The sequence below is a fragment of the Camelus ferus genome, chromosome 2, assembly GCF_009834535.1.
Source record: "Camelus ferus isolate YT-003-E chromosome 2, BCGSAC_Cfer_1.0, whole genome shotgun sequence".
NCBI classification, from domain to species: domain Eukaryota; kingdom Metazoa; phylum Chordata; class Mammalia; order Artiodactyla; family Camelidae; genus Camelus; species Camelus ferus.
The window spans coordinates 118,554,918-118,581,045 of record NC_045697.1 but is presented as its reverse complement, the minus strand read 5'-3'; the positions used below and the strand labels follow the sequence as shown (position 1 = coordinate 118,581,045).

The 26,128-nt window shown below is 46.7% G+C and overlaps 1 protein-coding gene across 6 annotated transcripts in view; it reads left to right on the top strand.

The window, feature by feature from the left end:
- Nucleotides 1-15,239, top strand: part of GUCY1A1 (guanylate cyclase 1 soluble subunit alpha 1) — a 54,927-nt gene extending 39,688 nt beyond the window's left edge. For all 6 annotated transcript variants that reach the window (XM_032466265.1, XM_032466275.1, XM_032466247.1 and 3 more), the window contains 3 exons: nucleotides 2,739-2,882; nucleotides 7,449-7,603; nucleotides 13,314-15,239. In XM_032466265.1, the coding sequence (XP_032322156.1) occupies nucleotides 2,739-2,882; nucleotides 7,449-7,603; nucleotides 13,314-13,515 (501 nt within the window). In that variant the 3' untranslated portion in view covers nucleotides 13,516-15,239. The remainder of the gene's footprint in view (nucleotides 1-2,738; nucleotides 2,883-7,448; nucleotides 7,604-13,313) is intronic.
- Nucleotides 15,240-26,128: the final 10,889 nt, after the last annotated feature.

Here is a 26,128-nt window from a genome sequence, read left to right as displayed (position 1 = left end):
TCTTCAAATCATTTCTTCTACCTTACTTGCCTTGTCAGTGGAGAACGTTAAGTAACCTTTCTCATTTCTAGAGCAGAGAAAATAATATACACCCACAGAATTTGTATCTGTGGTCCATCAGTCAGCAGGGTTTGTTGAGTGCCTTCGAGGTACCAGCCATCATTCTAGGCACTTGGGATGTACAGAGAGCTAATGAAGAGATCTCATGTTCTTCCTGTTTCTTTAGAAGTGAAACTTTTTTTTTTTTTTTTTACTGATTTAAAAGTATTTTGCATTATTCTCAATATTGGTGTTGAGAATAAAGCATGCTTCTCATATATGTGGTTTGAATCATCTTTTAATTGGCCACATAAAAATCTGGCATTTCAGAGCTTAAGCCAACATGAAATAAATAGATTATTGAAGAACAAACAAAAATTATTTATGGGAATATATAAGCCCCAATCTAGATGCTCAAAGTAAAACTTTCCTTTTTAAAAATTTCTAACAGGAAATTCCAGGCAGAGCTATGATTCCCTTGGGGGGAAAAAAAAGAGGGCCTTGTATAATTACAGATAAAATAATTGGCTTCAGTTAGGTTCAGCTTGGTGGCCTCTTGTGGAATTTGCTGTATTTATCTGTAGACAGTTTACGCCTTGAGGATGTCTCCTCTCTGGGAACTGTGGTTAGGAAGTCTTACTGTCTTTGGCAGACTGCTATGATTGCCAGCACAAGCAGCCACTTCTAGAAGTTTCACCTTGCTGACACTTTAAAAAACGCGGTCATTCCTCTCAAGTGTTTGGAATCTGTCCTTGCTGCAAGGCTGGAAGCCCCAGAATCCGCTGGTTGGCTCGGCATCCGGAGCGGGTGCGTCTGTCTGTCCGCATCTCACCTCCTCTGCTCTCTGACTTTGCAGAACACCTGGAGCGGTTGTAGGTAAACAAGGATGGGTCTTGACCTTGGAATAAGCAAACTCAAGATACAAGGAATGTTCACCATAGGCTGACCTGTGGGGGTGATGGCTTCCAGGAGCAGTCAGTTTCTTGTTTCTTCCAGTACCTGGTGGTACCGGGACTTTGTTCCGTTTCATTTTTTTTTCTGTCTTTCAATCTTTTGGTCATTTTTTCTGCTTATTTCCGTATTTACATATCTGTTGTTTTAGCAAATACCTACCGGTCGTCCAGCATTTGCCCACATGGTGGGTACAGTCCCTGTGAGGGGGGTTCACATGTCCACATGTCAGGGGAGGGGCGGCACCTGGATAGGGGCACAGGACAGTTTCCTGTGACATGGTGGACATGCGATTCCTCTCCGGTGTGTGTGGGGGGGTACAGCAGCACAGGGAACAGACTCCCAGCACCACGGAGGGGTGAGGGCGCCCCTCTCCTGACTAGTTCCACCCACTGAGCACCTGTGATGTGTCAGCTGTTGTGCTGAGCGCTCCTTCCGTCTGCACTGGAGGAAAAGCTTCTGGAGGCACTGCTGCCTGGTTCCTCCATGGGTGGCTGTTCTGGGCACGGGGGAGACAGGAGGTGATAAGCAGAGAGCTTGCGCTTCACGGGGCAAAGAAGGACAGAGAACAAGTGTGTAAGGTTACAGTGTTCCCGTCGCTGGGCTGCTCTGGCGGGGAAATGGGGCAGGTGTCGGGGGAGACAGCGGAAGGTCAGGGGCGAGCACTGTTCACAGACGCCGTTGGCCTGGGGAAGTGAGGGACCAGGAGGGGTGCTCCCGGCAGAGGGAGGGGAGAGCAGGTGGGGGCACGTGTGGTACGTTTGAGGGACAATCAGAGATGCTGGGACAGAGGGAACAAGAGGGAGGATCAGGAGGCCGAGTCAGGGAGCAGCAGAAAGGCGGGCAAGAACTTCAGGGCATTTTAACGGCTGCAGCATTTATTCCAAGTGAAATAGGGAATCGCCAACTTAGCCTCCCTTTCTCACCTCCATCTTTCCATACTGGGGGCTTAGGATAAGAGTGGCGATATGATCTGATAAGTTACAGTAAATATTTAGAGGGGAAGAAAATCTCACCTGTCACTATTCGGTGGCCTATTTGTGGGTTTAAATTAACCATTAGCTTTGTACTTAGAGTCCCAGATAAAAATCGCTGGTAACATGACATAATACTAATGTACATGAATTTGTGTAACAGCTTGACTTCCAGTAGCTTTCCAAACACCATGGTTTCTGCCTCCTGGTTTGACATTTTGGTTTCCATACTTTGTGATTAATACTCATGTAAACAATTTATCATGGCTGTGAGGACCCCCCAAAATCCTTTTGAAAACCTCTAACCTTGTTAACCTTGCACATCTTTACTAAATTTATCTGACATTGACTGAGTAGTGGCTTTGTTCAAAACACTGTATTTTATGCTGAGATGCTGTAAAATCATCCAATAACTTTAAGCAATTTATTATTAATCCAAAGTACATCATTTGTTTCTACAAAGCCATTTTACATGGCGGGGAAAGAAAGGTGAAATGGCATGGTGAGTGAGTGGCAGGTCTGGGAGCTGGAACCCCTCCTGATCCTGAGTTCATGGGGCTGTGGTCCCTCTCAGCGCAGCCCATGATGCAAGGCTCAGAGACCTGTGACTTTCCTGAAGAGGAAAGCCTGTTCTTGGAGGATATGATTTACTCTGATGTTCCATTGGCCCGAACCCTGAGATTTCTGCTGTGTGCTTCTGAGTGCCCGCTCTCTGATGTGCACGGTGGTGCTTCCCAAGTGCCTGTTTTAACGTGGAAAATCTCTCATGTGCAGGTGGAGACCATTGGCGACGCGTACTGTGTGGCTGGGGGGTTACACAAAGAAAGCGACACTCACGCCGTCCAGATCGCGCTGATGGCCCTGAAGATGATGGAGCTCTCTGACGAAGTCATGTCGCCCCACGGGGAGCCCATCAAGGTGAGGCAGCCTCGTCCTGTCGTGAGAGTCCACGTGGTTGGTCAGTGATCAGATGGGCGGTGCCCAGCGCGGGCTTGGTGGCAGAGAGCAGCGTCTCCGGCTAGGTCAAGCAGGAAGGTGTTTACCACGTGGTATTTAGTGGCTTACAGAATCGCGGAGAGGACCAAGAGTCTGTCTACACCTCGCTCGCTCAAAAAATGGGTCCCAGAGTGACACTTCAGAACCACTGCTTTCTCTGTGATCTGGTAGCTGGCTCCACAGCTCCACAGCCACAGTAGGGAAACCCTTGTGCTCAGAAGGTTGCTGTCTGTGCTGCTGGTTTCCAGGACAGAAGGGCCTCTCCTATGATTTCAACCAGCAACACAGAGATCCTGCATCATGACTCTCACAAGATGAGTGACTGGAGTATGGGCTGCCTCTAAGCTTGCGAGAGAAAACCCAGAGGCTTCCGCAGCTGGGCTCACATGTGTAACCAGCGGAAGGGCAGGCACGGCAGAAATCTAGCTCCCAGATATCACACAGGGTATCTGAGTCTCCAACCCTGAGTACATGCAGCAGCCTCGAGGGAGTTGGGAAAATGTAGTTTTTAGTTTTCCAATCCCAGCAGGGGAGGAATCACAGTAGGACAGAGGTGACTGCTAACCCAGTGTTTTCTAGGGCACATAAAATTCCGCAATTTCTAGATGAGCCGGATCCCAGAATAATGGTGTCTCCTGCAGACGAGAAAGTCAAACTCACATGCCGGCCGTTGGTCTGCTAGGTATTACATGTGCAGAGTATTTCGATCCGTCCCACATGTAGTGAATCTGCCACTTAATTTTTATAGCGTAGCCTCTATTGATAAACCTTCAGAAATGGGCCTTGGGAGTGATGTGGAATCCTATCTGGGGTGCTGTAAAACATAGAGAAGAAGGGAAAATGAGACGTTTAGTCCTGGTGCTCTCCAGTGTTAGTAGAAGCCACGTGTTTGAGCCTTCAGGACTGGTTTCTAAGTCAGCTGTCGTCCCACTGTGTGCTGATGTGTGACACACTCCCCTGCATTTCGAGGTCTGCGACCGCAGGCCTATCACTGTGCACTGATTCTGTGCTTTGGAATTTGGATGAAGCCCAGCGGGGATGCCTTTTCATTCCTCACGAGACCTGGTACCCGGGCTGACAGCAGTCAGATGGGTGAGGCCATGTGGCATGGCTGGATGGTACCCCTTGGACCAGGGACCCCTTCCAAGGTGCCTGCTTCACTCACCTGCCTGGGGCCAGAGCTAGGGGTGGCTGAGGACGGGCTCAGCTGGACTGTCGGCCTAGGTCCTTACACGTGTGCTCAGGCCCTGCAACCTCAGAGCAGTCACACTCCTTACCTGGTGACTCACGTCCCAGGGAACCAGGTTGGTGTCAGCCACACGATCTTTTATGACCTCGCCTAGGAGATACCCAGTGACACGTCCATTATATTCTGTTGGTCAGAGCAGTCACACACTTGCCCAACAGGAAGAGTGTGAAATAATTCTCAACTGTTTTAAAAGCATCACAGCATCTGACTTGTCCAGATGCTTAATTTCTGTAATTTTTTTAGAGGAGAATTGTGTTCGTTTGTTTGTTTTTTGGTGAGGAGACTCATAACATCAAAGTAAATGCTTAAAGTATCCAGATTAAGAATCAAGCCAGGGATTTCCACATAAATGGGTTTCGTTACTAAGATGTGTACGTTTGGGGCAGGGGGATTAGTGACATGATTTTTGATGTTTGCAGAAATGTACTTTTAGAGTTTGGCAATTGCAAGAATTATTCATAGCGAGTTTCCGAGATAATTACCTGGGTGATAATAGTTCAGCTTTACTGACCTGTAAAGGGAGACGTTAAACATACCTTTTTAAAATTTTTATTTATTGTCATATTATTTAATTATTTTATTTTGTCGGGGGGGGGCAGGTAAAATTAAGTGTATTTTTAGAGGGAGTACTGGGGATTGAACCCAGGACCTTGTGCATGCTAAGCATGCGCTCTACCACTTGAGCTATACCCTTTCCCCACTAAATACACCTTTTTATTTGTTCTGCCCTGCAGTCCTAGGGCATCTCTGAGATCCTTAGGGGGCTGTCCCTGACATGTCACAGAGACAGAAGTGCAGAGTACTTTTAGGAGAGAGAGAAACACTAATGTGTATTGTGGGGAGCAGATTGTGACTTAAATGTTGTCTTCTTTAAAATCTTTATAACAACATTAAAAGAGGAACCCACAGTTCAGACGAGAGTAGCCACGTCCCTCCTGAATCCAGACTTGGGGCCGTGTGTTTCCAGGTTCAAAGCCCAGCCTTTCACTACTTTTTACCCTCCTGCCCCATGGAATGGAGTCAAGGTGAAAGACTAGGAAATATTTCCGTTTTTTCTTTTCAAACTCTGGTTTCCCAGCCTGTCATCTGTACAGACCATCTGCCCACTTACTCCGGCTGATCCCTCACTCACATCCCCCCTGAGGCTTAGAAACCCCCGGGGGGACTCGTGCTGGAGACCAGGGGGCGAGGACAGCAGAGCGAGTCAGGGAGCTTGGAAAGGCACTCGGGGCCCTCCTCCCGTTCCCTAAAGCCTGCCATGAGGAGGGGGTTACGTCGAAAGTGGCCCCCAAGTGGGAGGTACTCCCAGCAAGTGTCCATTCGAGGCATGATGTGTATCTTAAACGTTGTACCATTTTCATGCTTGTAAATCTGAATGGTTCCCTGACAAGAACACTTTGAGTTGAGAGTGAACCTCAAGACTGGGAAAGGATGGCGGGGTGGGGATGAGAGGAACCAGAGGGGCACTGGCTTTATCTGCATTGTTGTTCATATGTTTACAAGGAGGATGTATTTCTATATTAATCATGCAGTAGAAACATTAAAATTTTATGACAAATTTGTCAAATTCAAAGGTGGAATAGCTAAGTGTGAAGAGAGAAGCTGGTGCCAAAGAGAGTAAAATCTAAAATTGTGCCAGATGTTTATAAGCAGAAGACAGCCTCGGGTCATCATTCTTGTTCATTTGTTTCTATTGTTTGTTGTATTGTTTACATGTAAAACCATATTCTCCTAAGGAAGAAGCCAGATGTCATAAAACAGCTGTGTTTTTGTGCTTGGCGTAAAGCTTTGGTGAAGGAGGGAGATGGAAATTATCCAATCCTGCGCTTTATAGACGAGGAAAGAGCGCTAGGGAAATGAAGGAACGTACAGACAGTCAGACTCACAGATGCAGAGAACAAGTCAGTGCCCGCCAGAGGGAAGGGGTGACGGGGGAGAAGTTGGGGTAGGCGGGTAAGAGGCCCAAACCACTAGGTATGAAATATAAGTAAGTTACAGGGATGTGATGCACAGCACAGGAAATAGCTAATGTTCTATAAGGACTGTAGGTGGAGTACAGAATATAAACTATTGAATAGCTATGCTGTACACCTGAAACTCATATAACATTGTAAGTCAAGTGTACTTCCACTTAAAAAAAGGCAGACTGCTGGTTATTCCTAATACAACTCTCCTGATTCACTGCCTAGTGCTTCTGTTGGAAAGTTTCGCAGAATTCATGATTTGACATGTTACAAGCAAATGATTCTCAAAAGTTTCTAGAAGAGCTCTGAAATCAACTGAAAAACTAAGGAGACTGCAGTTTTCGGATTTCTAAATTATATCTAAGCTCCTGAGTACTTAGCCTTTGTTCAAAATACGCATCTCTAATAAGACTTTAAAAAAATGGTCAACTGAACATGGAACTCGGAAATAATGCACATGGTGTCCGATTGTTGTTTAAAACGTCCCGCTTTCACTTGCTTTGTTGTAGCAGGAATTTAGCAGCTAGTGCATCCTCTGGGATCCTCAAGCGCTCAGATCTTCTAGGAGATCCCGGTTGAAAACAGTCCGCCTTGATTGCTCTGCAGATCGTTGATAACTTCCAGGATCCCTACACCGCAGTGTATCCTGGCTGCCTCTCGCACCCAGACCCGGCCCGACTGTGCTTTCCGTGGGTCTGGACTTTCTTAGCTCACATGTACACAGTCACTGAAGGCCAGGCCTCGGCAACCCCAGCTTTCTGCTGCTTCCTGAAATATTACAATACGCTTTCTCCGCTTGTTGGTCATTTAAATAGGGAGGAAGTTTGGCATAAAGTTCTTTGAAAGCAAGATACCTAAGAGCCCCATTCTCTGTATCCCCAGAGCTAGCTCGTTACCCGCCTCTGACAGTGTTTCAGGAATAACTTCTGGGCTCCAGAAGTCTTGTCTCCCTCACCTGAGGAACAGAAGAGTTTACAGAAACGGTCCATGGACGCGGTGTCTGGTTGCTATGGTGACTGTGATGGGTGTGTGGGATTTTGGTTCAGATGCTGAAGACAGTGGAGAGAAAGCTGCCCTGGGTAACAGCCCTAAGGACATACATGGAGAAGGGTTACAGGTGTGACTGACCCTCACTAGTCGCTGCTGATCGGAAGTGAGGAGGAGCGGAGGTGCGAGCGAGGAGTCAGTCAGTCAGACAGGGCACTCACACAGCTGCGACGAGGGGGCGTTGTGTTACCAGTGACCAGGAACACTGTGCTCCTTTTTTGCTTTCAGATGCGAATTGGACTGCATTCCGGGTCAGTTTTTGCTGGAGTTGTTGGGGTTAAAATGCCCCGTTACTGTCTCTTCGGGAACAATGTCACCTTGGCGAACAAATTCGAGTCGTGCAGTGTGCCGCGGAAAATCAACGTGAGCCCCACCACGTACAGGTACTGCAGCCCCCAGCGCCCGAGGTCTGCTCATCTCATTTACCTCCGCTTGTCCCTGTCCCATCGGTTTGTTTCACTCTTCGTACCTTCCTCTCGCTTAGGTAACCTTAAAGGAAAAGAGAAGCAGTAACTCTTATCATCCTGGCTTTAACCTTCTGTCAACTATTCATTTGCCTCGGGAGAACGCCTCTCCTGAGGTGTCTGTCGCCAGGCTGTGACCCCTGATGCGCATCCTGCCTTCCCCGTTTCAAGGAGTGTTACTTCTCACACTGCCCGGACAGGTGTCCTGCAGTACAACTCTGGCACTCACTTCCCAGAGTTAGCACCCACCCGTTAGAGGGCGTGGTCCCCCACAAGAATGCCCTTAATTCAGGTGCCTGCTGTGGAAACTTTGGTTTTAAAAATCCAACTGTCATGGAAATCCTTGAAGGGCAAAAAAACTGTTCCAGATCGATATGGTCACTGACTTACCTCAGGCAAGTTCACCTTTCTGTTCTCAGAGGTGACAGTCCTAGAGCATCTTCTTTCTCATTAAAGCCCCAACCACCTTTCCTGTCCTTTCCTGTCCGGCCCCGACTGTAAGTTGAAGATCTCACTTTCTATTCCTCAGCAAAAAGAGATTACCATCTGCTAAGAACCACGCCACCTTCACCCTCAGATCCCATAGACAGAGCTGCCTGCACTGTCTTAGGTCCTGGTACCTGTTACGGGGGCTGCGGCCCCCTGGTTTTGCTCCAAGTACCATTTCCTCTCACCTCCTTGAAAACCTGTTCTCTTGAAAGTATCAGCCTTCTCCATGACCAGTTTCTCCAATGAAATGATTATTCCCATCAAACTACGGACGCATCTGACTATTACACCTCCTTAAAGACGGTGTCTTCCTTGTCTCCAACTCTGTCTCAGGCATCTCCCTATGTGCCCACTCCTTTCCCAGCAAAACTCCTTCTAAGGTTTGTCTACGCTCAGTGCTTCTCCTTGCTCACCCTCATTCCCTCTTCTGTGCACCCCACTCGGAGGTCCCTACACTTCACTGACATGGTTCCTACCAGGATCATCCATGTTCCTTGCTGAAATCTGGGCAGTTCTCTGTTCCCATCTTCCTCAGCATCTCGGAATCTGTTGACTTGATGTGAAGTTCCCTCCTGCAAACATTTTCTTCTCTGGGCTTTCGTGACCACTTCACCTGGTTTCCTAGTTACCCCGTGGCTGCACCTTCTCGGTGTCTCCTGTTGGTTCTCTGTCCACACTAGACCTTTGAAGGTTGTGCTGTCGAGAGCTCAGTCCCTGTTCTACCTGGGTCCTAACTTTTCGATGGTTCAGTTTTTATCTCTAGCCCATTCTGTAATTCTCCACTGAGTTTCAGACTCATATTTTCTGTTCTGTCCTTGTGCTCTGGTGACTAATTGATGAGTTACAATCAATGTGACCATGTTAGAACAAGTGATTCCCACACTCACCCTGACAGAATCTACTTCCCACCAGCCAAACTTCATCCGTCTCCAGCATCAGTCTCAGACGGTAAACCTCGGCGCCATCATCCCTTCCTCCATGTCACGTCCAACCCCCTCCACTTACAACTGATACCCTGCATGCAGCTTTTCCCACCTCCCTCGGTGCCACACCCAAGCCACCCTTCGCTCTCCAGCCTAAGCCTCTCAGCCTCACCTCAGTCTGAGCCCCGCTTGCTTCCTCAGAAGCCTCGTCCCCGCCGTTCACCCTCCACCCAAGAGCCAGGGGAGCTTCCTAAAGGATGTCAGATCTCGTCAACCCCGCAGTAATAGCCCTCCAATGGCGTCCCATTGCCACCAGAATGAAATTAAACCTGTAACCACAGACCGAAGAGTCTGCTTTGATCAGGATCCCGCGACCCTCTGATGTCCTGCAACCCTGGCCTTAGTTTTCCCATCAGACTTGGTAAACCGGTTCCTGAATCAGAGATACTTGCTGTCTCTTTACCTGTTTCCCTTTGTCACCCTCTCCACTCGTACCTGAGTCGAAATGGTTCGTCAAGTCAGAGCAAGTTCAGAATCCCGTGAGACGTTGTACAAATACTAAAGGGAATTCTTTCTCTGGACAGCTTTATGGGTAATACGCTGAATCCTGGGATGGCATTTCTCAGTAACATGACATTAGGAAGCGTCACTCCCCTCATACTTTTTTGATGTTGCCGAGTCCAAACTCGTTCTGCTCACTGCACGGCAGGCCAGTAAATTAGGAGACAAGGTGTTGGGGCAAGGAATAGCGACTTCATTCAGAAAGCCGGCAGACCGAGAGGATGGCAGACTAGTGTCTTGCAGAACCATCCTGCTACAGCCAGAATATGGGCTCCTTTTATTAAAAAAACAAAAACAAAAACAAAAAAACGGGAAGGGGTGTGGTTGGTTGTTGGAAACCTCTTGGTGTGGGAATTCTTTGTTCCTGCAGCCATCCTGGGGGGGGTCAGGCCATGGTGCTCCTGCAAAACCTCCAGCAAAACAAAGGCCACCCTCTATTCTGCAACTTGTTATCCTTATATAAGTGTAGAAAGTGTTAATACCCTGAAAGGTCAGAGCCTTGAGAACATGCTCTCCTGTTTACCAGACAGGCTAAAGGCAACATTCTTTTACAAAAGGTGCAGAGCTAGCAAGACTAAACCCAGAAAAAAGGGCTCAGTGGTTAAAATCAAAGGAACAGGTCCAATAGAGTCAGATCTGTTCTGCTCTGTTACAGTGAGACACGTGTAAATTTAGGACGGGTACCCACACCAAAAAATACCCAGACCTTCAAAGTCCACGTCCAAATTCTCATCGGTAATTTAGAACGTAGCAGGTGTAATGACAGCTACACATTCCTTTCTTTTCAGTGTCATGAGGGGTTTTAGTTTAGGGGACAGTTTTCTGCATTTTTGTTACTGAGGGACGGAAAACTCACAAGAGACTAGGTTCTATGTTGCGTGAGTTTCGAGTCAGTGGGTTAACGAGAGGTTTGGGTGGTGAGCGATCAGGAGAGACAACATTGGCAGGTGGAGGTGTAAATGGAGGCTGCCTGGTGGGCGGGGGGGGGGCGCTGACCTAGAACTCCTCTCTCTGAGGACATAGCCCCCAGAGGCATGGCGTGGATTCCTTAGGGGAACAAGGAGAATGAAGGGCCCATAGGAGAGCAGGTGCAGGCGTTTGGGGAAAATGGTGCCCGGTCATGAGCGGGTAAGGAGAAACCGCCCCACCACACGTGAGCATTTGCACCGGGACTGCCGTCAGGCTTTCGTCGAAATGGTTTCATTTTTCTGACCTGTTTCTCTTCCAAATCCGCATCTTCTTTAGAAGCTGATTTATTGAACATTTCTAACTCCGTGACACTCCAGTTATGTTTAAAAGCACAGGCTTTGTGGTGAAGGGTGTAGCTGAGTGGTAGAGTGCCTGCTTAGCATGCGTGAGGTGCTGTGTTCAACCCCCAGTGCCTCCACTAAAAATAAATGAACCTAATTATCCCCACCTACTCTCACCAAAATACAAGAGTTAAATAATGCTATGGCAAATAAATAAATATTTTTAAAAATTAAAAAATAAAAGCATGGGATTTATAGTCAGAAGTGTGTCCTGCAATGTGAAATACAGGGCTTACCACATGTGCAGTTCCAAGCAAGGCATTTAATAAATTCAGAGGGTAGTTTTAAAGCCACTGGTAAGATCTCCAGGTAGAAAAATAAAACCAGAGAAAAATAGATGCCCACTCAGCCTTTCTGTATCCTTTTGCAACTTGCCTTGAATCCACCCGATATTATGGTTTTGAGATTTTTTTTTCTTAATGAAATGTAAATCTTATTTATTTATTTAAACTATTCTGAGTGCAGTGGTATGCTGGGAAGGCAGCTTTGGGGAGTGAAGTGGATAATCTCCAATTTCTCGCATTTACCGATTTTTAAAGTGTAGATACACTCACCATGGCAGGTTACAGGCTCCCGATGGTTTTTGTGGCTTGACAGATTACCAGTGTTTGACAGTTGTCACGGGCCATATGAGACAAATCCAGCAAGTCACATGTGCATGCCAGGTAAGGTGTATTCCAGGGTATAAATAAGACTGTCTTCAGTCCATGCTTACTGGAGGATATCCGGCTATTAGTTGTTACAAAACGTGATTGGGTAAATATACATACGTCTCTAGATAATACACCTATAAATGGTGTCCCAGGTCCTGGGCTGTTCCCCAGTTTCAGCTTTACCAGCCATCAGTTAGCTGTCCGAACAGGTTTTACCAGCCTGCACTCCAGCGTCTGAGTTCTGTTTCCCAGTGCCTGCTGTTGTCAGACTTACTAATTGTTCCCCTGTGATGGGTGTTATGTGGTATCCAATTGATGCTTAATAAGGCTTGTTTAATCAATGTATTTAATCTTCATTACTTCCCTAAGAGACGGTACGTATTATTGTCATCCCCATTTTAAAGGCTAGAAAGCTGACATCTCTATTCAAACTTAGATCCACCAGATGTTGAAGCTTATACTTCCAATATTGTGGAATTCTGTAATTTTTCATTATATGTTACCAAGTACTGTGCCTTGTAAATAATAGGTACTCTAAGATGCCTATGAATCCAGGACTAAAACGTCCTTTTGTTAGTTTTATTATTTTGCAGGGTACACATTTTGCTGGCGCACAGATAAAAATTAGTCCATCGAATACTCACGTGTTGTACGCTACTCGAGGTCTGTAATTCCTGAGACCTGCGTTCCCACCCAGCAGTTTTGTCTGGACCAGGGAGGGTGTCATGGTTCCGACCTCAAACGTAGCAGCATCACTCTTGTCACTGAGACGTGACCCTGCAGACTGGGGAGGGGATGCTCACGCCCTGACTGGGAAGATATGATGGGCGATTTTCTGCCGAGGGAGGTCTCAAGCCCATTTCTTCCATGGCCTGAGTAATAGGTCAGAGAGATGCTTATTAAGTTTGCATCTGACAGAGAGCGAGAGAGCAGGGAGAGGAACCAGAAATGTAATCAGTGTGGTTAGACTTTAAAATGAGTTTATCAAAGTGGACAAATGCAGCCGGTAATTAAAGCTGGTCAAAGGTCTGAACTGAAGACATTTAATTCTTAAGAAGAATTTGAGAAGAAAATTATTGCAAATGTCAGATAGTAGAGTGTTGCATATCCAGCTAAATCTCACCTTAGTCCTGTAACCTAGAATTCAGAAAAGTTCTAGTGACAGACCCAGAACTCGTTCTCATATTATTTTATATACAAATGTCTTATATATAGACCTTTCCTGTCACAACTTCTTGTCCATGCTTACTTCCTAGTACTAGTTACAAAATGAATGCACTGATAGACAATGTCTTTATCTCCTTCAACTTCTTCAATTCTGTAACATTATTTTCATATACTTTTTTTTTTTTTGCTGTTATTGAACTTTCGGATTGTTTTGAGTTTCTTTCCCCACTGTTGTGACTTGTGCTCTTATGTAGGCTGTAGACTATATCTTTACAAAAAAAATTTTATAGTTATTTTTCCTAAGATGAGTGAAATACATTATTTGGTAGAATTTTCTGCTGTTGTGAATTGTCCTTGGGTGAAGGTGTTTGTAAACATTATTAGGGGCTTGGGGTCAATCAGACTGAAAATGGCTGGCTTATTAACGTTCTCAGGAACTTTCATTGAGTTAGATCGTCTTTTCTTGAACAGGCAGTTGTGTCAGTATCCAATTTCAGGATTAACATTTTTATTTTCATCTTTTCAGACTACTCAAAGACTGTCCTGGTTTTGTGTTTACACCTCGATCCAGGGAGGAACTTCCACCAAACTTCCCCAGTGAAATTCCCGGAATCTGTCATTTTCTGGAAGCTTATCAACAAGGAACCAATTCAAAACTGTGGTTTCAAAAGAGGGATGTTGAAGAAGGCAGTGCCAACTTTTTAGGCAAAGCCTCGGGGATAGATTAGCAAAATGCATCCGCAACGGTCAGGCTTTGGGGTTTGACTCCTTGGAGCGTGCGTGGAACCTCTGAAAGCACTTTGCGCTTGCGGGGGGGGCGGAGGGACTAAGAGACCATCTACTTTTCCTTCCTCTTAATGGGACAGAAATACATTCACTTCAGTACTTCAAGTCTTCAGTGAAAAAAAGAAAGAAAGAAACCTCAAACAGTGACTTTGGGAGGGGAGGTGTTTCTGTTACATAACAGTTATTACCTGTACTCAAAGTTCAGCACCTGTATGTCAGGTGATTGCAGGGACCGGGCAGCCTGCTGAGTGACCCGCAGTCGCGCCCCGGGTGGGACACCATGGTTGTTAAGGTGTGCTTGTGATAGTATTGTCTCAAAACAGCATTTTGAATAGAAATGATAGTCTTCGATACCTTAAGCTCTTTGAACCTGTCAACTCTGCATTTTGTTACTTTTCCTCATTTCACTGTTGGCATATATAACAAAATAGATTGAGGGTTTTTTCTGCTGCACTTTTCTGTTCCATTTTCTCTTTTTTTAAAGAAAGTAAGCAATTATGGGTTAGCTGCAATAAGACTATAAAGTAGTTCTTCTGTAAATATCGAAGATTATTTTATAAGAATATTCGCCGTAATATCATGTGTCATAATAAATGTTTCCTTTTTTGATATTTTAAAAATTCTACACATGGTAAAGGCTACAGCAATTTCATTTTTGTTAATTCATATTTGCGTCATAATGTTCAGGATAAAAGAGGATTATAGCCCATATTAAAATGCAATAATATCGTTCTAATTTAGCTGAACCAGAAGCAACATGGGAGCAAAGGAAGTTTTCAGGGAACACACCGTAAACGCAGAAGTGAAACGCTGACACACACGTACACGTACACACACACACACGTACACACACACACACACACACACACACACAAAAGAGCAATTTGGACCTGTTTCAGCAGACATCGTCCATTGCCGTGCTGAGCCCAGTACAGTTCCAGTAAGAACATCTTAAGTACAGAAGAGGGAAAGAAGACTTGTTCTTTCTGCTGATAGCTTTTTTCCAAGTAGTTGTGCTGAACATTTTGGTGTGTGTACGTGCCCTGAGAATCATCGAGTTTTTAGTCTTAAGTATGCATCTGTGAAGTTTTTATTCTGGTTGAGATAACTCAATGATACTTTTCAAAGAGAATGGTAGTATTGATGAAGCGGACGATGCTGTGATTTCAATTATGGAGATTTCTAAACATGCTTCTGGAGCCTGAACTTTCATTCTTCACAATGTTAGTCTAAGACCCCTGGTGAACTCAGTGACAGCCAGGAGCCTGGTTTGAGACAAGGAGATTTGAAAAAAAAACAGACTCAACTTCAGAGCGAGAAAAAGGTGAACATTACAGTTTTAAATCAGTATTCGTAGAACTCTTGTTTGGAGTTCTGAGAAGTAACTCAGTTTAAAATTTCTTTAATTATCTCCATCGGTGTCCAGGCTGGTCCCTGGTGACCTCAGGAGTAAAAAGTCCTCACTGGTTGGCCTCCAGGATCCCCTAGAGTGCTTCTATGAATTCTACCATGATTACTCTTTACAGAATGATGCTCCCATGTCTTAAAGTGCTGAATGTGTCTCCTTAAATACCAGTCTTATTACTGGAGAGTGCTATAGGCCTTGGGAAAATATAGTTATAATCTCACAATTATATGATGTTAATAAAAGTATTTAAAAGGGAAATAAAGACTTAAGTACATGTTTCTTTCTGGAACTGCACCTTTATTGCAGGGAAAATATTAGGAATTAAATGAAATTTAAAAGTATAAAATATTTATCAAATATTTAAGCAGACCCAAATTTGGTAATAACTTATGCTCTAAAAGTTGTAAATTAATTAGAATTCAAAAAGTATTTTCTAGTGGATGTCTATGTAAACACACACACAAAACCAATGGAGGAAAATGTAAACAATCTTGGGGTAGGGAGGGTAGAGATCAGTGGTAGAGCACATGCTTAGCATGCATGAGGTCCTGGGTTCAATCCCCAATATCTCCATTAAAAAATTTTTTTGAGTAAAAGCTACACGGAATTTTTTGCACTATTCTTGCACCTTTTCTATAAATTTGATATTTTATCTGAATGAAAAGTTAACCAAAAAAATGTATTCTCCCAGAGGCCAGCCTACAGAGGCTCTCATGGGCCAGCCTACAGAGGCTCAAGAATCACGGAATAGACCACAGACCTTAAGCCAGGCAGGCATAGCCACGTCGCCATGACGGACTGCATTCGAGATCTGCAGCTTGGGTGCTAAAAGCACCAAGGACTCCCTTCTCCATCTGTGTCTCATCCACTTTGGAGACATCTCAGATCGAGAGTGCTGATGGTACCCAGCCAGGGACAGGACTCCCAGAAGGCAGGTTCACAGGGAGAGGAAGGGACCAAGACAGGGCCCGAGGTTGGCCCTGCAATCAAGGATGGAGAAAAGAATGGACGAGAGGGTCTATGGCCGGCTGTGGGCCGAGGGTTCTGAATCCTAGTGCTGGTTCATTGTCCTAAATCACCACGTGGGGTCCCAAGACGCCCGTTCCTCCTAAGAATCCAAGAGCTGCTCTGTACTGGTTCTGTTACCCCAAAAGGTAAAGATCCCAGTTCTTGTCACACCTGGAAGGCAAGATTATAGTCAGGAGATGGTGCGTTGTGTAGCTGAAGATTTTAGAAGATTTTCTTAGAAAAGGGAAAGTACAACCCCAGGAACGGGAGGCGGGCTGATCCAAGGGAGGGAAACTGGCTGTTTCTGTCTCCTCTTCTCTTACACCCTCGCTTGGTGGTGGTCTCTTGATTGACAGCTCGTCCCTGGAGTGCTCAGTCATGTTTGGCCCCTTTGCACATGTCCTTACATAACGTGGTGCACACAGAGAGACCCGTGGGTGGGAGGCTAAACCACAATGTTAATTATATTACAGTGAGCACTGGGTCGTGTCCTGTTAGGTCCTTGTCACTACTGTGTAGTAGTGGCTGTCAGGTTCTAACTGGTTTCTTACTGGTGCTCATTTAGAAAAAGTGAAGCCTTTTTATGCTGGAGGCGGGCACACCACCATCTTCCAGCCCCTCCTCCCCTCCCCCTTAGCTGCCCGGTGCCCCGCTTACCTAACTACCTAACAGTTCTACTGTTTCCATGACTTTTCGTCCCATTGTTTTGTGTCCAGTAAGCAAGCACTGAGTTACAGCAGAGTCTTCGAAAGAGAAATGTATCGATTTCAAGTGTCTCTTCCCGTTTTGCCTTATCTATTTCCATCTAGACTTTGGAGAAAAAACACAAAGTTTGAACCAATATCAAACAGATTCATTTACTTTTCATGTATTTATTCATCACTTATTGAATGTCTCTGGTGTGCCAGGAATAATGCTGTTTTGGGAACTCTGAAGATAGAGTCTGGCCCATTCCATCAGAAAGAAAACTGAATGGTGAACATAAGAGAAAGAGTGACAAGATGCTGTGGGAAGACACTGCGGAGGCTCAGGGTCTGGAGAAGTATCTAGGCTGTGACGAGCCCATCGGGCAGGAGGGGGGACGCGGTCCAGGCAGGCGAACCAGGCACCGGCAGAGACGGCGTCTTGGAGATGGACAGAGATTTCCAGACAACCAGGTGCCTGGGACGAGTCGGGTGAGGAGAGTCAGGACAGAAAGGCCACTTGTCAGGGTGTGACTCGCCATTAAGCACCGTTATGATTAATCTCCACGGAGCCCTCGCTCAAAATAAGTCTACAGAAGGAAAAACAGGAAGCAAAGGGGAAAAAGCAGACCACTGGCTTCAGCCTCCCTCCCCAAAGTTTTCAAACTGCCGGGGAAGGAAGCCGGCAAGTGCCGAGGAGGGACTGGTGGAGTCACATGTGTGACTCTGAGAAGCCCTGTCCCGTCCAGCGCAGCCTGGGTGAGGGGGACGTTTACTTGCACAGACGGCTGTGTCTCAAAGCATAATGGTTCCTGCTCTCTCCTGGGGACCTTCCCACGAGGAGGACTATAAAGCTGAGACGCCTGGCCTGGGAATTTCGCGTTGCTCTCCAAGCCGTTGGTCTCAGAGCCTTTGGTGGGAAGGGAGGAAGGATTGCTTCAGCGTTTTACTAACTTTTCCTCCAAGTTACTCCTCCCTGACGGTCACTCCAAGCCAGACCCTTGTTCAGGGAGGTTAGGAGCCGCTGTAGAGACAGAACAGGAGGGTCTCCGGTGGGTGAGCAAGTGAGACAGGAGGGAAGGGGAGAGCGGCTGGGGGGCAGGGGACAGACTCGGGCCCCCCAGGGGTCACCCAGCTGGGGAAGTGCCTGCCCGCACTGGGCTCTGCCTGCAAAGCCCCGGTGCAGTCTGGGCTGCGTCGAGCTTGCAAGCCACACCCCAGTCCCTGCTAACGCAACCGTTAGCATCCCAGAGAGATGGCTATTGGAGTACTGTGATCGTTGTAAGTACGTGGGCCTTACCTGGACAACTCGCTACCCATCAGCGGAAAGGACTCTGAAGTGTGTCTGCTGGGGTGGGTGGCGCGGGGAGACCACCGCCCTTCCCTGAACGACAAAGCTGGTCTGGCCTGGCTGGACTTTGGCCCTCTTTCAGCCTGTGAATGGCTGTGCTTGGGCAGTTCAGTGAAGCAGACTGAAAGATGGAAGGGTGGGGGACAGGGCACGGGAGAGGTGGGGGGCAATCAGGAGAGGGGGAGCCCAGCGGTGGTGCAGTTCCTGGAAGGAAGGACTCACCGTCTCCAGAAAACCAACCTCTTTGCTGCGGAGGCGGTGGAAAAGCCCAGTCTCCTTGTCTGAGCACTGGCTAGAGGCGGGCACTGACGTTAACAGCGCTGATGCGCACCTTCCGCGGGAATTCTTCTCCAGTCCTGGGAAATCTCCGGATTCTCTCCTGAGGTGGGGGAGTCACTCCTGCTGTGAGAGCCAGGAGCGCCTGGGAGTGACCCGTCCTTCGTCATTCCCTTCTGCTCTGGGCGTGTCTGCTCCCAGATGACTGGGTGGCTCCTCGCAAAGGCACCTTTTAGGGTGCTGGGGATGGGCACCCACCCGTGCTCCCAATTCAAGCCACTTCAAGCCACTTCAAACATTTTACACTTTATTGCTGCCTGGATTTCTCCTGAGGCAGCTTTGTTTTTGACCTGTCTTCACACCTGCAACTATTGTGACCAGCTCACACAATCCTCACTCTTTTACCTCGAAAAAGATTCCTTCATGACTATGCTCATTTTTCCTGTATTCAGTATCTGCCAAAAAACCCCAAAACCAAAAACCAGAAAACCAAAAACAAAAAAAGAGGTTTCATAAATGCATAAATTACAAGTTTTAAAAAACTAAGCAAAAGGGGAAAAAAGGTGATATTCTTAAAGCCATGCTTCTTTTATTATCAGCAAATTCTTTTCCATCATAATAAACTTGGTTTCAGGAAAATGGTAATATTTAAGATTTGAGTATTGGGATAGAAATCAGGACAAAATTTAAATCACAGACCTGGGACTTAATCTCAGATATTTTGGTAGAAGATTTTTAGATAAGGTTGTGCTGCCTTTCAACTTTTTTTCAAGTATTTAATGTCAAAATATTAAATTGCAAGTAAACCTTGCAGATTAGGAAGAAGAGAACTCGGCAGAAAATGACTTTGCAGCATGCCCAAATCTTAAACTATCAGCGAAGATGTTTGGTCTTGCCAAACCCATCTGAATTGAAGAAAGAACCGTGAAGTAGTCTCAGAGAAAAATAAAACAAAACAAAGAGAAACAAAAATGTTGTTACCGAAGTTGGAAAATCTTGTGTATTGCACGCCTGGAATAGGAAGGGAAAAGCGGAGCCTTTTGGGAAGTTACGGTGACAATGGTCAGAGAATTCTGCGGCTGTGAAAACAGCGATGTTCAGTGACGCAGCTTCTGCACCCTGTCCAGTCACAGTCAGCTGCCTTCTTCCCAGATAATTTGTATCTTGGAAAATGGAAGTGGATACAAATACCTTAGTGTTTGAGGATGTACTGTTTCTTCACTTCCTCCCACACATAAATTAAAGACGTCCTGCAAAGTCTTATGACACAACTTGATAATCACTCATCTGGGGCAGTGTTCTCCAGCCTTTTGGATTCTGCAAACCATTAGTAAGATATTTAGTACACCAACAATATATTATAAATATATAAAATAAATTTTATCACATAAACATTATTTATTAATGTAATAAGCTGCTTTCAATCTGATATACTGCAATATAGGAATAAGGCTTATCTTTAAGTGAGCATGAAAATGAACAGAAATTGTAGTATTTTCTTTACTTCCCCAGCGAGTCATGTTTATACTTTACTCTGAAAACTATTACAACAAGGCCAGTGGGTCTTCATTTCATTAGTCACATATCACTTTGAGAATGGATGAAGGCAGGAGAGACACAGACCAGCACCCTTCTAAACACGGGCAATACCCCAAGGCTGACGTGGACCTGCAGAGACTGGGGGTTTCCTGGAATCGACTCCTGGGCCACCCTAGGGAGGTAGCAGGGACCGTCAGACTCGGAACTAACTGGAAGAACCAGCAAATCACATTCAAAATGAGAAAAGAACAAATAACTAGAAGAGGTCCGTGCATTTTGGTTCAGCTGTGATCACTGCTGATTTCTGGGAACAAAGGCAGCTCGTTCTTTTCGCCTTGTTCTGTGGAATAATTCACGGAGCTCCATATACAGACAACTGACGTGTTCTTTTCAGCAAATATTGAACATATGTCTTAATGTATTTTCTCAAGCTTTGGGTAAATGTGCATTGCTCCAGATATCTCAATTCTTTCTTCTAATTTAAGTATTTCTTTTCATTTTTCCTCTTTGTAAAATAGGATAGCTATTGGACCTTGCATTGAAAACCTTCTGGATATTAACAATGCTTCTTTTATGATGACTTTCCCAGTTGCTTTAAGTAACACGTTGATTTTGAGTTCAGCTTCTGGCAGAGTTGCAAAGTCTATCAGAAATACATCCTGTGTCTCAGAATCTTGTTAGATATTGCTGCCACATAAATATTGCAATAAAAGTGTTAAATAAAAGTCTTCCTTGTACTTCAATAAAATATATTTTTAAAAATCTTTACATTTAAAATTTGTTCTGTTGAAAAAGACAGGTGAACCATTGAGTTAGGTAAAAACAGTATTTTTCCAAGTTGTACAAATACATTTGTTCTGTTGTAGGTCTTGCTGTTTTCCATGGAGGAAACTTAGCACAGCTGTGGGAGAAAAAAGACCAACACCAGTTAATTCAGGCTTTTGCTGTGTACAGATATCCAAAATCCCTTAAATACAGTACTCAGATCACCAAAATACATTTCTTTAGGTCTGTAAAACTCCTTTTTCCAATACAACTCACATTCAAGTTTTTCAAATCACAAATAACATCAAAAAAAATTTAAAACCCTAAATTTAAGAGTAAAACTGTCCTCAGCTTATCCAGGAGTAACGGTGAGTAGCTCTGGGGTCAATCTGTTGGCTGCATGCTACCAGAAGACATTGTCTCCACCACTCTCTTGCATTTTGTAGAGAAACAGGAGTACCAGTGGCCTTTGTTTTACACAATTTTCCAAGAATGTATGCATAGCCAGCAGCCTTAGAAACAGAGGTAATGCCTTCCAGCAGAGCGAAGGGCAGCATGTTTACCACCCATTGTAAAAGATCTGTGTCCCTAAGCTCAGGGCTTGACCTAGAATGCAGCCCACTGTGTGTGTGGAGATCACACTGTCCTGTGGAAGCTGGTGCAAGATAAGGCTGACTCTGTGTGTCTGCTCGCTCAGCTGTGAGTCATGAAGTCTCTTGTCTCTGACCCGAGGGTCTTGTGTCTTCTGCCAGCACTTCACAAAACTGTGACGGTTTAACTTGTTAACTTGCAGGTGGAGCAAAAGATGTCTTCATAGTTGTTGACAGTTTGACAGTGAGGGTGGGATGCTGACGGATGGAGACTTGGCTTCCTGGAAGAGGATGGACCAGGGTCTTGTGGGCTAATCATGATCTAGAGGAAAAGTCCATGGGATGTGGTTGCAAACATGGTGACCAAATTGTATGGCCAGCAGTGTGATAACGAACTTCCACTTTATTATCTGCTTGTTACCGAGTCCAAACTCGTTCTGCTCACTGCACAACAGGCCAATAAAACTGGAGACGAGGTGCTAGGGCAAGGAATAGCGACTTTATTTGGAAAGCCGGCAGACCAAGAAGATGGCAGACTAATGTCTTGGAGAACCACCCTGCTCCAGTCAGAATGCAGGCTCCTTTTATACAAACAAAACAAAACAAAACAAAACAGGAGAGGGGGTGTGGTTGGTTGTTGCAAACTTCTTGTGGCAGGAATCCTTTGTTCTTGCAGCTGTCCATGTGGGTCAGGCCATGGTGTCCCCGTAAACTTCCAACAAAGCAAAGGTTATTCTCTATTTTGCAACTTGCCTTCATCTACATGAGTGCAGAAGAGCTACCATCCTTAAAGGTCAGGCCAGGACAATAGGCTCTCCTATAGATTTCAGACTAAAGGCAACATTGTTTCCCAAAAGGTGCAGAGCTGGCAAGACTGAGCCTAGAGAACAGGGCACAGTGGTTAAAGCTAAAGGAACAGATCCAACATAGAGTCAGATCTGTTCTCCTCTGTTACATGCTGGTGAGGAAGAACTGGGGAGTGAAGGGTATGTCAAGCACCAGGTAGGAGGTTCAAGTTCAGCCATCTGAATAGTGGCTTGGTAACTGTTGCTAACACCCCTCTGGGTGAGAAGACTTTCTTCCCAATCAGGCTGCCAGCCTCAATTCCATCTCATTGTCATAACTAGTACAAAGCACAGCCCTGGACCAGAGGAAAGTCCCAGCCCTCTTCATGCGACAGTTCCAGAAGCCTGCGTTCATCCTCACTGCAGAGGAAGACAACCTGCACACCCTCTGAGCAGAACAGGTGAATTGCTAAGGCCCCAGCTGGTTCACGGGTGCCCTGAGCCCGCTGAGGGCAGAGCACTTGTTCGGGAAGAATGGCAGCAGCGGGGGCATCAAAGGCTTAGCTCTTCTGAAGACCTCATTCAGCCTTCAATCTGTCCAGAGATGACGGTCAGAGGTGTGGGAGTTTGTTCAGTGGCCCTGGCTGCCACGAGGGAGCTGGGTTCTTTGGGGGAGATTTCCATGAGGCAGACCAACTCCCATGGGACCTGTAGAGAGGGCACTGTCATGGGCTGAACTGTGTTACCCCTAGGTTCATCTGTTGAAGCGCTGGTCCGGGTACCTCCGAATGTGACCTTATTTGGGAATAAGATCCTAGAAGATGTAATTCATGAAGCTGAGATGAGATGAGGCCTTATGGAGTAGACAGACTCCACCCCTCATCCAGTGTGGCTGGTACACCTACAGAAAGGGGACGTTTGGACACAAGACACACACAGGGAGGACACTATGTAAAGATGAAGGCAGAGCCGTGATGCTTCTACAAGTCAAAGAACAAGAATTAATGCCAGAATCAGCCAGAATTCCCGTGGGAGGCATGGGCAGATTTTTTTCCTCACATTCCTCAGAAGGAACCAGACCTGCCAACACCTTGGTTTTGGACTCTTAGTCTCCTGTACCAGGAGACAATAAATGTCTTGCTGTTTAATCACCAGGATACTTTGTTTTGGCAACTCAAGTAAACTAATGTAGGCATTGACCTATATTTGGACCTTTAATGCCCTGAATTGGATTTACAGTGCTGATTAAAATGACTCACTGGAGAATGTAAGACTCACATAGACAAAGTGCTGAAGTCAGACCCACAGCCCTGGAAAACTATCTAGAACTTGCATGTAAATTGGGCAAGAATTTAAGGATATTTTCTGGGTAGGAGGGCAACAAATGCCCCAGATTAAAGCAAGCTCCTTAAAAAGAAGTTGCCGCTCTGTAGACTTCTAAGTCAACCCCTTGTCAACTGACCTGAGCAAAACCCACGCCCCTGTTGGAATCTGCCTTGTGATTCTGCAGAGTCCAGTGTCCCCAAGTCTGACAGACGGGGACAGTGATGAGGACCTTGCCACCAGCTCGAGCGTGCTGGGCAGATCGAAGACACTGGAAGCCCATTTGATGGAGCCACCTCCACACCCTCAAAAGTGACAGTGACACTCCTTGCTTAGTGGCCTGAAGCCACCATCCCCTCCTCACTCCTTGACCCGTCCTACTCTGACCTCAGCTGCTTAAAGCAGACATGGGTGAGGTCAAGGTCTCCCTGCCCCCACGTGGAATCACAGGTCACAAGCACCTGTCTGAATATTGTGGGGCGGGGGGTGTTTGGGAAGGGGGAGGGAAAGAGAGAAAAATTTTATGACTCTGTTGTTGACAAGTCACCATCCCACCTGGTTCCTTGGAGGGATGTGGCATGTGAATTAAATTAGTGGGATGTAAGTAAAAACCACAGTGGAAGAAAGAAGGAAGTGTATCTTGTGTTAGGGGCTTTGTAAGCTAACTACATAAGTAGTGTCGTTACATCTACATCTGGACATGTATTTGGAACTGACCAGCTCTGTGCTCTTGCTGCCTTGAGCTACGAATGCCTCAGGGGGTTCTCGCAGTCAGACCAGTGCTAGCTCCCCTGGGGCCCCCAGCCCTCAGGATGCCTTTGAGCTGCAAGTCTCTGGTCGGATCGTTTTGCTGGTGGGAGCCCATGGGGAAGGGAGTCAGCCTTCCCCAGAAGTCCTGCTTGAGCTGTGGACCTGTCACCTCCCTGCTGGAGGACGCGGCTCCAGCTCGTAAGGATGAAGACCTACTGGTGGAGCGTCTCCTCTTACTGAGTCTCCATACAGGTGGGGAATAGAATCGATGAACATAATTAATAATTATTATTATAGTTACTGTAATTCGTTTCTCTAAGTTTTATTTAAAATGCACCTGACTGTTCCAGATGAGGGATTTAGGTGAAATAAGCGGAGAATTGGAAAGAAGCTGAGGTCATAGCTGCTGAAATAAGACGCAGATTCGTGGGGGAGGAGGAGCGGAAGTCCCCCACCTCGGTGGGTGGTGGGGGTGGCTCCCTGACCCCCGGAGGGAGGGCGGAGTGAAGAGAATCAGTGATGGTCATCATTCAAAGCCCCCTCCCCAAGCCAGACCTTCGTCACAAAAGAAAATGTCCTCTGCATCTCCGCAAATTGTTGTACATGCTTTGTGTTTTAATCTTTTTTTTTTTTTTTTTTGGCCTTAAATACTGAAGGCCCTGTCATTTCTTGCCAGGTTACAAGGAACAGGGTCCTCTGCGCCCCGCTGACACTTACTGACTTTTTCAGACACAGCGGGTAGAGGTCCAGCACCAGCATCTCCTGCACAAACTGCAGGCTTCCCTTCCCCTCCCCTCCCCCCGGAGCAGCAGCCACTCGGTCTCTCGGGGGCCTGACACCTTCATGAGCAAAGACTAGACTGGTTTATGCATACAGGTGGGACCCCTCACGTCTACTAGCTGGATGGGAGGCAGTGGAGGGGGCACCATCAGCCTGTGCGCCCTGCCTGCAGGGACTTCCACGTGGGAGGCCACAGCACTTTCCAGGGGCACCGTGTGCAATCTGGGACTGCACTTGTGTGCCAGCCCAGCCCGGATTTTCCTTTCCTCTGAAAACACAGAGACCTGTCCTGTAGAAGCAGGAGGAGGAGGGAGGAAATAGGAGATATTCAAGGGTTTGAGGGCTCGGCATGGGTGGGTGGTGAGGCCTGGGGGTGACTGCAGCGAAGGGGGCATCCCAACATGGCTCCTGTCGCATCCTCTGATGTCTGACACCCCTACTGTCTCCAGGTCAGGACGACCATGGACGGCGCTCTCTGACTGTGTCCATGGTCCACCGAGCCTACTGGACCAGGGCCCAGAGCCCTTCTCTCCAGGGGGAATGAAACACTCCTGAATTAAGAGCAAATGCATCTTCCCTGTTATAAACCTGGAGGTTCTGGGTAGAGGGAGGGACGGGGAGATCGCCACTCCCCCCCCACAAGGACACATCCAACAGAGAGGCTGCCATCACCTGGCAAAGGCATGGAAGTGTGTGTTACTGACAGCTGCTTGCTGTGGGTGGGGATGTCCCCTCTCTGGCTGGCTGTGCAGGCTGAAAAGGGCCCTGGATGGGCTCATGGCTCCACCAGGGGCTGGCAGGCAGGTCCTGCAGGGCGGTTCCTCCCACCTGGCCAGTTGCACCCGGGGGCAGCTTCCCTCCAGGATGATTTTGCACTGAGCCCGGGAGCTCCTTCCTGCCAGGGGCTGCAGTGTGCACAGAGCTTCCTTGGAGCTGGTGCAGCCTGATTAGGAGTCTTGTCTTCACAGGGAGTTCCTGCCACTCATCCTGCAAACTTGGCATCAAGGTAGAGGAGGCAGGGGTACCATGTGTGAGGTGTAACCGGGAGCCCTGGTCCAGGAGGCTCAGCAGACAATGGACACGGTCCAGAGGGCACTGTCCGTGGTCATCCTGACCACGGGGGCCTCTAAGAGTGGGCCGCCTGCTTCAGAACCGCGGGAGAAAGGGGAGCTTGTTAAAGCTGCCGGTCCCTGGAAACAGCCACAGGCTTGTCAGGTACAATGGCAGGGTCGCAACCCAGGAGTCTGCAGGGTAAACAAATGCTTCAACAGATTTTGTCTTTTTTAAAATCAGAATT